Source organism: Geotrypetes seraphini, chromosome 9 (assembly GCF_902459505.1).
Source record: "Geotrypetes seraphini chromosome 9, aGeoSer1.1, whole genome shotgun sequence".
NCBI classification, from domain to species: domain Eukaryota; kingdom Metazoa; phylum Chordata; class Amphibia; order Gymnophiona; family Dermophiidae; genus Geotrypetes; species Geotrypetes seraphini.
The window spans coordinates 116,714,001-116,729,455 of NC_047092.1; the positions used below are offsets into that span (position 1 = coordinate 116,714,001).

The 15,455-nt window shown below is 44.9% G+C and overlaps 1 protein-coding gene across 1 annotated transcript in view; it reads right to left on the reverse strand.

Moving 5' to 3' along the window:
- Positions 1 to 15,455, reverse strand: part of SNED1 (sushi, nidogen and EGF like domains 1) — a 1,138,259-nt gene that overhangs the window by 160,677 nt on the left and 962,127 nt on the right. The window contains exon 29 of the mRNA XM_033958723.1: positions 818 to 905. Within this exon, the coding sequence (XP_033814614.1) occupies positions 818 to 905 (88 nt within the window). The remainder of the gene's footprint in view (positions 1 to 817; positions 906 to 15,455) is intronic.

Sequence of the window (15,455 nt, forward strand, 5' to 3'; positions counted from 1 at the left end):
CAACAGCTCTACCAAGGGAGATGGGTACAGCTCACTCAACACCTTCTGGAGACTGAAAGAAGACTGATGAGAATAGAGAAGGGAATATCTTATGTACTATTTCACAGTTTTGTTTTCAGTCTCCACCTGCTGGTCATGATTGGATATATACCCATTCATAAAGATTAACCTTTACTGGCCTGGAGAGTGCTAAAGAATGGTGATATTGATGTGGACTACCTCTTAGGACATAAGAGTGGCGTTTTGTGACTTGATGAGCTCAATCAGAAGTGATAAAATGGCCAGATGTGATGTAAAGGCATGAGGGAAAGAAGACTGCATAGGCACAATAATTGTGAAGCTGAATAGTTCAAACTCAGGATCACAAACCACAGTACTCTTTTGAAATTATGAGAGGTGCTCTGGACACACAGATATATTATAATTAGTCTTTGTTTAAAAAAGATATATTTCAGAAGCTTGAAAAACTTTGTTTCAGCATTAAAACAGGAAACTGCTTGAGTATTTTCCAATAATGGAATAATCCCTTTCAGTCAGCCAGAGACCTCCTTTCAGTCAGGTTTATTACAAATATATTTATTTAAGTGTCTGGTCTCAGGCTACTATTACAGAATATTTATTTATTTGACAGATGCTGCTACACTATATTTAGGGCATATTAGAATATGAAAAGAAACTGATTGGTTGAGCAACAAGGATAGATGCTGTCCAAGAGGGTGAGGTGATATATTGTGGGCACTCCAGCAGCCTTAAATGTATGAGACCAGAAATGTTCATGCATGGCACCTGACCATCCTTGGAGAGATACAGTACTTACAGGAAATGACAGACTCCTCCTTCCCAGACAGGAAAGGACTTGGTTTCAGAGTAAAGTCGAGTGCAAGAGTGCGGCATCTTTGTACAGACTAAAATAAAAACAGAAAGAAGGCACAGATTAGAACATTCTGGAAACTGGTCTGCATGCTTTGTCACTCAACATAATGTCCTATGATTTCTGCCCAAGAGAAATCTAGATGGAATTTACCAAAATGTCTGTGTGACCAAGCCCATATCCTCAACCCCAAAATACTATACACATCTTATCTAATACAAATTTTTTGTACTAAACACAAGGCTTTATTATAAGCAGAATCCATAGCTTTGTTAGACAATTACTCTTTTGTATCTCCAATCTGTTACAGGACATGGTTGTTTTGGAAAGACAGCTCTAGAATGCTGGAAGTCCACTGACAGCAAGTAAAAAGCAAGCTCTGCCATTAGATGATTTATGAAATTATGATATTGGTTCTTCCCCTGGTAACAATATACACGACCTTGGGAATCTAAGACTATGTGACATTTCATCTCCTGTTGTTTTATTAATAAAAAATAGCAGATTTTAAGATGCAATTTATCCCAGTGATGTAGCCATGTGGGGGGAGTGGGGTCCCACTTCAGGCTCAGGCCTCTTCAATCATTGTGGCACCCAATACGTGGCTGGTGGGAGTCATCAAGCTTTGCCAACCAGAGTGTTCCTGAGGGAGCCCAGTCCATGCTGCCCAAGCAGAATGAAGATGACAAGATGCTCTAGCGGCTGATGCTGGCACTTCTGCACATGCTCAGTTCATGTATTTGAACTGAGCATGCATTGAAGTGCTAGTTTCAGAGGCTGGAATAGCCTGCCTGTGTCCTCTCTTCTTATGACAGTATCTGCAGAACCCTGGCAGCAATCAACGGTGGCAGCAGAGTGGAGAGGGAGACAGAGAGGAAATACTTGGCCCCTCCAATCCACTCCTGGGCTCTGGGTAAACTTAAAAGGGAGCTCTATTTCTCATCCATCTATCATCCCTCTCTTTCTGACAGCATCTCATACTCATAACATCTCTATCTTTCCTTGTATTCTTTTCCTCCATCTTTGGGCTAGAGACAAGTCTCAATCCCAGCTCTCCAAAACAAGTGTTGTCCCATTTGTGTATTACAACCTGTCAGTCCTTCAACCTCATTTCTATTCCCCTACTTCCTAACTCTTCTCTTTTCTTCACTTGTTTTCTATAAGATTGCTTTCCTTCACTTGTTTTCTATAAGATTGCTTTCATCTTTCTCTCCATTTTCTTCATTTGACTGAGACCTTATTTTCCTCTGAGGATATATCTCGTTCACTAATGTATTAATTAATTTTCTGATTAAGATTTATTTACTCCCTTTTTGAAGAAATTCACTCATGACTGTGTATGGAAAGAATAATCTAGACATAAGTAATAAGCGATTATAGCTGTAAAAGAATATTCAAATAAGAGTACACACTAGCATAATATGCTGCTTTTGTCAATAGGGGTGAAGGGAGGTAGAATATATACAGTACACTCTCAGTTAACCAGCAGCCATGGGATTGATAGATGCCGGATAAATGTAGTTTCTGGTTGCTTGAGAGTGACTACTAAAAATAGGCCTAACTAATACTATACCCCACCCCATACCATAAACTGTTCCAGACAAACTACTGGACATGTGATAGGCAAAGCGTGGACATACTCAGATGTGGTGTGCCAAGTTTACACTTAAATTTCCACTAGAAATTGATTTTATTTTCATTTTTATTTAAAGTATTACATCTCTGTGTTATTAGGAAATATAATAATAATAATAATTTTATTTTTGAATACCCAGGGAGTTCTAGGCGGTTCACAACAGTTAGATGAAATACAGACAATGCAGTTGAAATTGAGGAACATAACAAAGAAATCATGAAGTCAAACTAGTTATACGTTTACAATTTAAGTGAGGGAAAAGATTAAGTACAGTACATACAGTAAGTATATACAATGAATTTAAGAGGAGACAGATGCATACTAGTTATACGTTTACAGTTTAAGTGAGGGAAAAGATTATATACAGTACATACAGTAAGTATATACAATGCATTTAAGAGGAGGAGACAGATGCATACAAGCTTTAAGGAGGTGGGGAGCAACAATCTTAAAAGAAAGGGAAGGGAAGTGGTGGAGGAAGTTAAGGGAGGGTGCGTTAAGGTGCATTAAGGATTTGGTTTGTTGAAGAGTTGAGTTTTGATCTGCTTTCTAAAGTTGAGATATGAAGAGGCATCTAGTACAATTTGGGCGAGCCATGAATTTAGTTTGGCCGCTTGAAAAGCAAAGGTTCTTTCGAAGAATCTTTTAAGATGACTAAACTAAACTAAACTAAGCCTTAGGTTTATATACCACGATTTCAATGAGGGAAAAGCGAATAGGTTTATTCTACGGTAGCTCTTATTATTGTAATTCAGGTTGAAGTGTGGGTAAAGATAATCTGGTGACATACCAAATACTGTTTTGTAGCAGATGCATGAGAACTTAAATAGAACTCTGGATTCGAACTGCAGCCAGTGCAACTTGTGGTAGAAAGGGGTTATGTGTTCCCATTTCTTCAAGCCAAAGATGAGACAGACAGCGATATTTTGGACCAACCTCAACTTCCTGGTGATTTTCTTGAAGGCGCCTAAGTATATGATGTTACAGTAATCCAGAACGCTTAGGATAGAAGACTGTACCAGCAGACGAAAGGAGGCGTCATCAAATAATTTTTTGATTGTGCGGAGTTTCCAAAGCTCTGATATACATTTCTTATATACTAGGTCAGAGTGTTTCTCTAGTGTGAGATGCTTGTCTAAAGTGACTCCTAGTGTTTTTAGGGATTGTTCAATACAGTAATCCAGTTCATTTACATGTAGCGTAGTTTCCTTGATTTTGTCGTTTGGGGCTGCCAAGAAAAATTTAGTTTTGTCCGAATTTAGCTTTAATCTAAACGCCAACATCCAAAGTTCAACCTGATTTAGTATGAATGATAGAGAATTTATCAGCTCTGATGAAAAGCAAGAGAGCGGAAATACTATGGTGATGTCGTCCGCATAGATGAAGAATTTGAGCTTTAGGGTCTGCAAGAGGTTTCCTAGGGAGGCAAGGTAGATGTTAAACAGGGTGGGGGACAAGGGGGAGCCCTGTGGGACACCACAGAGGTTGTCCCAACCGTAGGAGGTAGTATCGTCCTTAAAAATCTTATAGGTTCTATTTTTCAGAAACCCATGGAACCACTTGAGAACATGACCTGAGATCCCAATAGATGTCAAATAGTCCAGTAGAATAGCATGGTCAACCAAGGAAATAATAGCGATTAAGCAAAACAATATTGCTAATTTTACTAGAATGTGGGCCCCTCTAGATGAGTTCTGTAAGTACTTCAATGATAACATTAATTGACCCTATTATGCTTTGAGAATATGCAGCTTATTCTATTGTAGTATTGTATTATTGACATGCTTAAAGTACATTTCTGCAATGTAGTATTGTATTTCTGTTATGTTTATCTATACATTTCTGTATTTTAAAAATTCAATAAAATATTATTTTTTGTATTATAAAAAATATTTTAGCTGGTTGCTTGACAGCTCTAGTTGTTTCAGTTCTGGTTAACAGAGAGTCTACTGTAAACAGGAAAAACAGAGAAACAAAAGTTTAGATAGAAGATAAGCATGAGTAACAAACAAACATTTCACATGGAGTCAGAAAAGAAAAGAACTATAATGTTAAATAGGGCAGAGTCAATCATACCCAAGAACAATCAATTGGGCAAACGTGGAGGGGCATAATAAAAAAGTCTAAGTCCATTTTGGGCTTAGAATACTAGTCGCCCAAAGTCGACAATGTCCAAAGACCATTCTCAAAAAATACATTCAAAATAGTTTTTTTTCCAAGAATCATCTAATTATACGTCCAGCCTAATTATATGTCCATCTAATTATACGTTTGCTTGTCCAAACCGCCAAGTCATTTATCTTTAAACCGCATTAGAAACATAGAAACATAGAAATAGACGGCAGATAAGGGCAACGGCCCATCTAGTCTGCCCACCCAATGACCCTCTCCTACCTTTCTCTGTGAATAGATCCCACGTGTCTATCCCATTTGGCCTTAAAATCAGGCACGCTGCTGGCCTCAATAACCTGAAGTGGAAGATTATTCCAGCGATCAACCACCCTTTCAGTGAAAAAGAATTTCCTGGTGTCCCCGTGCAGTTTCCCACCCCTGATTTTCCACAGATGCCCCCTTGTTGCCGCGGGACCCTTGAAAAAGAAGATATCTTCTTCCACCTCGATGCGGCCCATGAGATACTTGAATGTCTCGTTCATGTCACCCCTCTCTCTGCATTCCTCGAGTGAGTACAGCTGCAACTTATCCAGCCGTTCCTCGTACGGGAGATCCTTGAGTCTCGAGACCATCCGGGTGGCCATTCTCTGGACCGACTCCAGTCTCAGCACATCCTTACGGTAATGCGGCCTCCAGAATTGCAAACAGTATTCCAGGTGGGGCCTCACCATGGATCTATACAATGTCATAATGACTTCAGGCTTACGGCTGACGAAACTCCTGCATATGCAACCTATGATTTGCCTTGCCTTGGATGAAGCTTGCTCCACTTGATTGGCAGTCTTCATGTTCTCTCTGACGATCACCCCTAAGTCTTGTTCTGCTTCAGTTCTTGTTAGGATCTCGTCATTAAGGGTGTAAGTCTTGCATGGATTTTGGCTACCCAGGTGCATGACTTTGCATTTTTTGGCATTGAAGCTGAGTTGCCAGGACCTAGACCAGCGCTCCAGTAGGAGTAGGTCGTGCATCATGTTGTCGGACATTGAATTTATGTCTGTTGTGCTTTTGCCCACTACATTGCTTAGTTTGGCGTCATCGGCGAATAATGTTATTTTACCTCGCAGCCCTTCTGCCAAGTCTCTTATAAAGATGTTGAATAGGATCGGGCCCAGGACTGAGCCCTGCGGCACTCCACTGATTACCTCCGTCATTTCACCACTACCCTCTGAAGCCTACCTCCAAGCCAGTTCCCAACCCATTTCGTCAATGTGTCGCCCAATCCTATAGAACTCATCTTGCTCAGCAACCTGCGGTGTGGTACGCTATCGAATGATTTACTGAAGTCCAGGTATACGATGTCCAGGGACTCCCCAACATCCAGGCAAGTCAAAGAAGCTGATCAGGTTGGATTGGCAGGATCTCCCCTTAGTAAATCCATGTTGACGGGGATCCCGTAGATTCTCCTCGTTCAGGATCGTATCCAATTGGCGTTTGATTAGAGTTTCCATTAGTTTGCACACTATTGATGTGAGACTCACCGGTCTGTAGTTTGCTGTCTCCATCTTGGAGCCTTTCTTGTGGAGTGGAATGATGTTAGCCGTCTTCCAGTCCAACGGGACGTTACCCGTACTAAGGGAGAGATTGAAGAGCGCGGATAACGGTTCCACCAAGACATCACACAACTCCCTGAGCACCCTGGGGTGTAGGTTGTCAGGCCCCATTGCCTTGTTAACCTTAAGCTTTGACAGCTCGCAGTAGACACCGCTGAGTGTAAACTCGAAATTACTAAACGGGTCATCTGCTTCAACCCTTGTCTGTAGCTGAGGGCCGAGTCCTGGCGCCTCACGGGTGAAGACTGAGCAGAAGTATTCATTTAACAGTTGGGCTTTTTCCGAGTCCGCTTCTACATAGTCTCCGTCCAGTTTCCTAAGACGTACTATCCCGCCTGAGTTCTTATTTCTGTCACTGATATACCTGAAGAAGGATTTATCTCCTTTCTGGATGTTCTTCGCTAGAGACTCCTCCATGCGGAATTTGGCCTCCCTAACTGCTGTTTTGACGGTTTTTGACTTGGCCAGATAGACTTCCCTAGAGTCCTGTTTCCCTGATTGTTTGTAAGAGATGAATGCTTTTTTCTTCTCCTTGATGAGGTCCTAAATCTCTGCAGAGAACCACTGTGGCTTATTGTTCCTTCGCCGTTTACTTACTGATTTAACATAGTGGTTTATTGCTTCTTGTATGGTGGCTTTCAAAGTCGACCACATTTCTTCCACGTTATCGGTTTCTGCTTGGCTTTGTAGCGCCTGGTGAACGAAGTATCCCATTTCTTTGAAGTTTGTGTCCTTGAATTTGAGGACCTTGGTCAGTATGGTAGATTTAGTGAAACCTTTCCTGAGATTGAACCATACCATGTTATGGTCACTGGAGGCCAATGTGTCGCCCACCGAGACCTCTGTGACACTTTCTCCATTGGTAAATATCAGGTCCAGTATTGCCTGATCCCTTCTTGGTTCCACACCAGTTGCCTGAGTCTTGCTCCCTTCATAAGAGTTTAATAGCCTCCTGCTGCTGCCGGAAGCAGAGGAAAGCATGTCCCAATCCACATCAGGCATGTTGAAGTCACCTAACAATACTGTGTCCCCACGCAAGGTGATATTCTCTATATCTCCGATTAATTCCATATCTAGGTCATCCTGTTGTCTTGGGGGTCTGTATATTAAGCCAAGATACAGGCATTTGTCCTTCCCTCTGGCCAAATTTACCCAAAGGGATTCCCCAGTGTAATGGACATCTGTGATTCTGGTGACCTTAATGTCATCTTTAGTATATAATGCTACACTTCCTCCCATTTTGCCCTCCCTGTCCCGGCGAAGCAAGTTGTAACCCGGTATGACCATGTCCCACCCGTGGGAGTCCTTGAGCCAGGTCTCAGATATCGCCACCACATCCAGGTCGGCTTTCCTCATTTCTGTTTCTAATTCCAGGATCTTGTTTCCCAGACTGTGGGCGTTTACGTACATAGCCCTCCATGTTATATGTTTGTTATGTCTCAGTGGGGATGTTCCCACTTGAGCTACTTGGACACCTTTAGCATTATTTGCATGTTTTGTACTTTCCCTAGACCCAGAGTTACAACGTGCACCTATCCCGGACTCCCCAGACCCAGAACTACAGTGTGTTCCTATCCCAGACTCGGAAATGTGTGTACCCTGTGGGGGTATTCCCGCTTGGGCTACTTGAACTCCTTTAGTACAATTTGCAATGTGTGTTCTCTCGCTGGACCCAGAATTACAATGTGTACTCCCTCTAGACCCAGAATTACAATGTGTACTCCCCTTATGTTTAAATGATTTTTATTATTCCAGCAGTAAGAAGCAAATACAAACAGTAGTACCATTCAGGAAATAACATTTTCAACAATATAATCAGTTCCCCTCCCATCCCCCCTCCCCTCCCTTCCCCAAGAATCCATGGCCAGTTCAACAGCTGAGCGTGGGAATAAAATCTTAAAGATTCAAAAGTCTACTGCGAGCACGCGGTGTGAGGTCCTGCCAGAAGTGCTCCCACACCTGACAAAATTTGCGACCCGGGCCAAGAGTCAAGTCTCCCACCATGCGTCTCTCCAGTGTTGCGTGCACTATCATTAGGGATCTCCATTGTGCATATGACGGGGGATCACGGGAGAGCCAGTTGGTGAGGATGGCTTTTTTTCCCCATCAAAAGGGCTCTGGAGAGAAATGCTGACATTCCCCTGGGTTTGGGCGAGGCTATATTATAAAATCCAAATAACGCCCTCGGTTGCGGAAGCCATCGCCTTCCCCAAAGCGATATAGGCCAAGATGTCTCCAAAACTGTTAGATTGCGGGGCAGGCCCAAAACATGTGACTCAAAGATGCGTGAGCCTGATTGCATTTCGGGCAAGAATGCGACGCAGTAATCCCCATCCGGGCTGCACGTTCCGGTGGAATGTAAAGTCTAAGAACAATTTTCAATTGCATTTCCCAGTGAGTAATATTGGGTGACACCTTCTGAATGTTTTTCAGGACCCGTTGTAACTGTTGAGCAGTCAACTGGCAATGCAAGTCCTCAGCCCACGCTGTCGCTAATATATCCAGATTCGTACTTGGTTGGCAATCCCGGATCCCCACAATATGAAATCGTAGAGGAATCCTCTGTTGGGCTGAAAGGCTGAAGAGTTCCGAAAGCGCCTCCCTGCAGACTTCAGTAAGGGAAGCCACTGGGAAGGACTGAACACAGTGACGGATCTGGTAATAGGCGAAGAGATTATTAGCCTGTAGGTCAATAGTTCGTTGCAGCTCGGCAAATGTGACCAGGCTCCCCTCCTCCGAAAACAGGTGAAAAAGATATTGTAGACCTTGTGCTTGCCACCTAAGAAAGGTGGCATTTTGCGTGTCCAGCTGGAAAGCTCCATTGCCCTGTATAGGTAAATATAAAGACACCCTAGAAGACAATTTGGCTGTTTTACAGACCCATCTCCATGTCCTTCTGGCCGGCGTAAAAATGGGGTAGTGAGACACCAAAGGACGCATCCTCGGATCCGCCACATGTAGAAAATAGCTCACATGGAACGGAGCCAGCAAAGATAACTCCAGTGGTGTAGCAGAAAAATCAGATGTTCCTCTAAACCAATCATTAATATGTCTCATCTGACAAGCCATAGCATACCAACGTACATTTAATAAACCATAGCCCCCCCTATCCCTGGGCAGACACATCCGTAGCAAGGGCATACGTGGTCGCTTACCACCCCATATTAAACGCTGTAGCTCTTTCGTTAAACAAATGTTATGGGTATGGGACAGCAGCAGAGGTAAAACCTGAAAGCGATATAACCATTTGGGAAAGAGCACCATATTAAAAAGGGCTACCCGGCCCGCCACCGATAAGGGAAAAGTGGACCAATTCTGTAAATGTTGTGAGGTGTCTTGAAGCAATGGGGTGATATTGCTGGTGTACAGGGTCGTAAGGTCTCAGGGGATCTGTACCCCCAAATAGCGAATTGAAGTCTGAGCCCACGTAAATGGGAAGTGACCGCTCCATGTCTGTTGTAGTGTCATGGGGCTAGCTAGGGCCATAGATTTCTGGTAGTTCAACGTAAATCCCGAATAAAATTTGAATTCGTCAAGCGCTTGCAATAAATATCGAACAGAGTGAGCGGGGTCAGTTAGCAAAAATAATAGGTCATCTTGCAAAGGCCAACACTTTGAGTGAATGAATCCCGAAGTCCACACCCACTATGTCGGGGTCCTGAGACACTGTGCGAAGAAAGGGTTCGAGGTACAATAGAAATAAGAGGGGTGACAGGGGACAGCCCTGTCGAGTTCCCCTCTTAATAGGTATTGGGTCAGTAATAATGTCATTGACAAGTAGTCTTGCTGTTGGAGTGGAATATAAAGTGTGTAATGCCGAGGCGAACCAGCCAGATATCCCCATACAATTTAACACTTCAAAGAAGTACGTCCAATTGACCTGGTCGAACGCCTGTGCCACATCCAAACTGAGTAGAAGCATAGGAGTGTGATGGAATTGCGTGTGCGCTAAGGCTATCAATGCTTTACGTACGTTGTGTACTGCTTGTCTACCCTGTACAAAGCCGAATTGTGTGGATGCAATCACATCGGGGAGAAGGGTCGCTAATCTATCAGCTAAGATTTTGGACAGAATTTTGATGTCTACATTCAGCAAAGAAATTGGGCGATAGGACTCGGGAGCAGAACTGTCTTTGCCAGGCTTCAATATCAACGTGATTAAAGCCTCATTCACTTCTCCAGGGAAATGTTCATCCTGGATTACCTGGGAGTAATAGTCCCTTAAAAAAGGACTAAGCTGCTCTGAGAGCAGTTTATAAAATTCTGCCGTAAAGCCATCCGGTTCTGGAGCCGAAAAATTTCGTTGATTGTGGATAGCTTTATGTAGTTCTTTAGGGGTGATGGGTGCATTAAGAAACCTAACATCCGAGTCAGAGAGCGGCTGTAAACCGGAATCCGTGAAATAGTCCTTAATAAGGGGTTCAGCTCCCGAGTCCTGGCGCCCATATATCTTCCCGAAGTGGGACTGAAAAAGTTGTGCAATGTGTTCAGTAGTGTGGTGAAATTGGCCCGTACTATCCCTCAATCCCAGAACATAACGGTGACCCCGCACCTGGGAAGTTAAGCGGGCTAATAACTTCCCTGCCCGATTTCCATAGCGATGGTAGCGAACTTTTTGATACAAGAGCATTTTCACCGTGCGCTCATATATATAGGAGTTGAGGGTTGTTTCCATGGAAGCTAAGTGTTCCCTAGCGTGGCGGGTCGGGAACAGGGTATACTGACGCTTAGCGCTTGCTAGTTCTTTCTCCAACCGCAGTATTTCCCGGGACAAACGGCGATTACTAAACTAAACTAAACTAAATCTTGGGTTTATATACCGCATCATCTCCGCATGAGGAGCTCGACACGGTTTACATGGTTACGCGCTATTACATAAGCTATACAATCTCCTCTGAGCACCACCTTAGCCGTGCTCCAAAACAGTGTCGGATCATTGCTATGCTGACCATTAAAGTCTAGGAATTCACCCCATTCAGTCTTTAGGTATGTTTTGAAATGGTCATCAGAAAATAGATAACTAGGGAAGCGCCAACGTACAGGTCCGCGTAAACCGAAGCCCACATTCACATCTAGCCAGATCATCGCGTGATCTGAAATCACCGCCGGGTCTATTACCGCTGCATCCACATTTAGAAATGCTCTGTGCGTGGTAAGGATGTAATCTATCCTAGATTGTGTGTTATGTGCTCTGGAGTGGTGTGTGTAATCCCGTTCAGTGGTATGGAGAATTCTCCACGGGTCCACCAGATCTAAAGTGGCGCAAAGATAGGGCAGGCCTCTGGTATGAGATATACTCGCACCAGGTCCCGGCTGAGAACGATCACAAGTTGGGTCAAACACCTGATTGAAATCCCCTGCAATGTATACCGGATCAGTAACCCGCCCAAGAAGCATGGCAGTTAGACCCTCAAAGAAGGAATGGTCATAGGTATTAGGTGCATATACATTCATCAAGTAAAAGGAATATGTGCCTACTGACAACTGCAGCAAGAGGTAGCGGCCCTGTGGGTCCGAGGCTACTGCTTTCGCAGTGTAAGGCAATGTCTTACTAATCAGTATCGCCACCCCTGCCCGCTTATGAGTTGAAGATGCTGCATGCACTGCGGCTACCCAGGACCTCCTCAATTTCTGATGTTCCAAGTCTGTAAGTCAGATTTCTTGCAGACAGGCTATGTCGACCTTATGTCGTTTGAGCTGTGTTAAAATTTTTGTTCGTTTTATGGGAGAGGTAATGCCCGAAACATTCCAGGATACTATTCTCAAAGTGTTAGCCAGCAGGTACAAAAGGGGCTAGTACAAACATATAAAATGCTAAATGCGGAAAAAATCCACCCCGGTTTCCTAGCCATACCCAGGGCAGCCACATGACGCTCAGGACCTGCCCAAGCAGCACCAGTACCATGGTAAATGTCAGGTGCAGGAGTCTCGCAGCAGGGTCTGATCCCACCCTTCCCAATAATCGAAAGAATACCAGCAGCAAACACGTAGGCCAAGGACTCCCCCCCCCTGGAACCCCAACCCCCCCCCTCCCTTCCCAACCTTCTTCCCTATTGCATGGTTGTGGTCACAGCCTCAGGTTCGCCCAAGGCGGTCCCAAAGGTGTGAAAGATCACAAAACAATGCCACTCCGGGCCCCGAGTTCTCATACAGTAAATACAATAGTCTTAAGAGCAGTCTGCAGAGCAAATGAACGTTAGGATGAGCTCAAATATACAGTATATCAATTTCTGAACTAGAACAGATAAAAACACAAAATTGTAAACAAACTTAAACCAGAATAGCAAGTAACAGCCATATTATCTGAGATCCAGGCTTCCCCCAAACCAGGAGATCCCGGTGCATCCACAATGCCACAGGCACACAGGAGCATGTGACAAACAAGGAAGCACACCATGTGCTCTTTCATGTAAGGTCCGACTGGGGCAACACCTGAGTGTTCACATAAAAGGCCGCCTCAGCCGCGGCCTCAAATACCTGCCAGCGTCCCTGATGGTAAATTTTCAAAGTGGCTGGATATAAAAAGAGGAAGCGTGTTTTTTTTTCAGCCAAAGAGGAGCAAAGTGGGTAGAATTGCTTCCTGCGCTCCGTTAGGGCCACAGAGTGGTCCTGGAAAATGCGCACCTCAGACTCCTCAAATGCTAAAGTCTCCCGAAGTTGTTTATATTTGCGCAAGATTTCCACTTTATGGTTATAGTTTAAAAGTTTGGCTATTACCATGTGAGGCCTCGTCTCTCTTGCTTGTTCTCGGCCTAGCCGGTGTGCTCTCTCCAGTCGAATAGGCCCCAGGCCCTCCTTCAAGGGAAAGGAACTGGTCAGCCAGGCCTCCAGCACCTGCAGGAGCTTAGGACCGGTTACTGTTTCCGGAATCCCCAAAAAACGTAAGTTAGATCTTCTGGATCTATTTTCAAGATCATCCAGTCTTTCTGCTTGTTTTTGAGTCAGAGCCTGCAGTTCCTGTAACGTGGTGTCATGTGCCTGCTGTGTATCCTCGACGCTGGAAACCCGAGTCTCCAGCACTGTGGTGCGGCTAGTAGTCTCCATAAGTAGATTTTCAAGCTTTTGGAGCTGTTCAGAAAGTTTTTTTATGCTGGGCTGCATTGCCACTGTTACTGCTTGAGTAAGGGCCGTCAGCGCCTCCGGCGCTATTTGCTGAATCGCGGCTGTGGAGTTGACCGGCGCCATTTTGTCAGCGCCGTGCTGCGGGCGGTCCTGATCCTTTTTTTGAGTGCGGGTGGACATCGGCGACGCAGGAGAGGACAGAAATCTGTCCATATATTGTGCACAGCAAGCGCTGCCTCCCGGCTCACCTCCAAAGGCTAGTAACAGGGCGCTTCAGGACTCGGGGCCCGGGAGCTCAGGCAGCCTGCTTCTGCCTTGGCTCAGTGCATCACATGATCTCATGTGTACTCCCCTTAGACCCAGAATTACAATGTGACCCAGAATTATAATGTGAGCCAACCCCAGACTCGAAAGTGTGTATACTCTCCCCTGACCCAGATAGGTGTTTACTTACCTTAGTCTCAAAAAAGTATTGGCAGCTTAGCTCGCCAGGTAGGTTGTTTGTGCCCATACCCTTCCCCCAGCTTACCTAGTTTAAAGCCCTGTGTAGTAGGCGGGCTAGATGGTGTCCAAGGACGTTCTTCCCTCTTCTGGTCAGGTGTAACCCGTCTGGCCCCTGTAGTCCTTGCAATGCCTCTCCATGGTGCAAGAACCCAAAGTTCATCTCCTTGCACCATCCCTGCAGCCAGTCGTTTGCCCTCTGGATGCGATCCTCCCTGGCACTGCCCTTGCCCCTTACTGGGAGGATCGAGGAGAAGATCACCTGCGCATCCATCCTCCTCAGCTTCTCACCCAGGGCTCTGAAGTCTTCAGGTATACTCTCCGGGGTGCTCCTGGCGGTGTTGTTGGTTCCGACGTGGATGAGAATCATGGGGAAGTGGTCACGGGGCTTGATGAGTCTGTCCAGGCAAGCGGTTACATCCCGGATCCTGGCCCCTGGCAAACAGCAGACCTCTCTTGATTGCAGGTCTGATCTACAAATTGGACCCTCGGTGCCCCTCAGCAGTGAATCCCAGATGACCACCACTCTGCGCTTCTTAGGGGTGGGCCGATCTGTTGACTCCGGAACTGGAACCGTCTGCTGAACAACTTCCTGTTCCTCGTTGTCAGAACCTTCCTGTAGCAGCTGGTATCTGTCCATAAATTTGTCCAAGTCAAAAACGCCTAGAACAAGACCTTTTGGACGAGGGAGGGGTCAGCAAAATGATGGACTGGCCACCCAAACATGGCAACAAAGTAGTGGGGCATCTTACAGGGCACTGCTGTGAACTTCACAAAAAGGATGCCACAAACCTCTCACCACAGCTCCTTTGCAGGTCATAGTGAGTCCCCCAAACCTACTAAACCTACCTTTCTACCACCTCAAAAGCCCTTATGTCTGCAGGTGGCGCCTATATGGCAGTACTGTACAGTAGGATTATGGGGGTTTTGGTAGGTACACATGTTCCATCATAAATGCAGTGGTCAAAGTGGCTTATGGGCCTGGGTCCTCCTTTCTATGGTTCACTAGCCCACCCCCCAGACTACTTAAGCTACCTCTGTGCAGCTCTACTGGGCTTTCCTATGCCTGGTGCTGATGTTCTGGAGGCATGTATGTACTTTTTTATTCTGATTTTTATGGCGGTATGGGGGATCAGTGATCACTGGGGGAGTGTGGGGGGGTCTGTACTTTGTCCCTGCAGTGGTTATCTGGTAACTTTGGATACCTTCTGGGCACTTATACCTGTTTTTAGATTGTCCAAGTCACAATGTATAAGTTCCATCTAGGCAGTCTCGTTAAACTTTCGATTAAGTCTAGGTCGGCCCACATCCTGCCCACACCATTTCTCAAAAAACACCCCTTTTCACTCTTGGCGCACAGTGGCAGTGAAAAGGCCTAAGCTGCTTTTAGATATGACTAAAACTCATTTCGATTATCATTACTTGGACGATCTGTTTTTTGATCATCCAAGTGCCGATTTAGGTGGGTTTTTAGATGTATTTCTGTTTCGATTATGAGCCCATATAGTACAAAAAAAAGAATATATTTTAGGGCTGGTTTCAATCAAAAAAACTTCAGAGTCCTCCCTTCAGTTAGAAAATGCCTGGTTGAATAGTCAAGTTTTCAGTGATTTTGGCAGAGAAAAGGGTAGGGGGCACCACCCACCCTTACTATACCACTGAT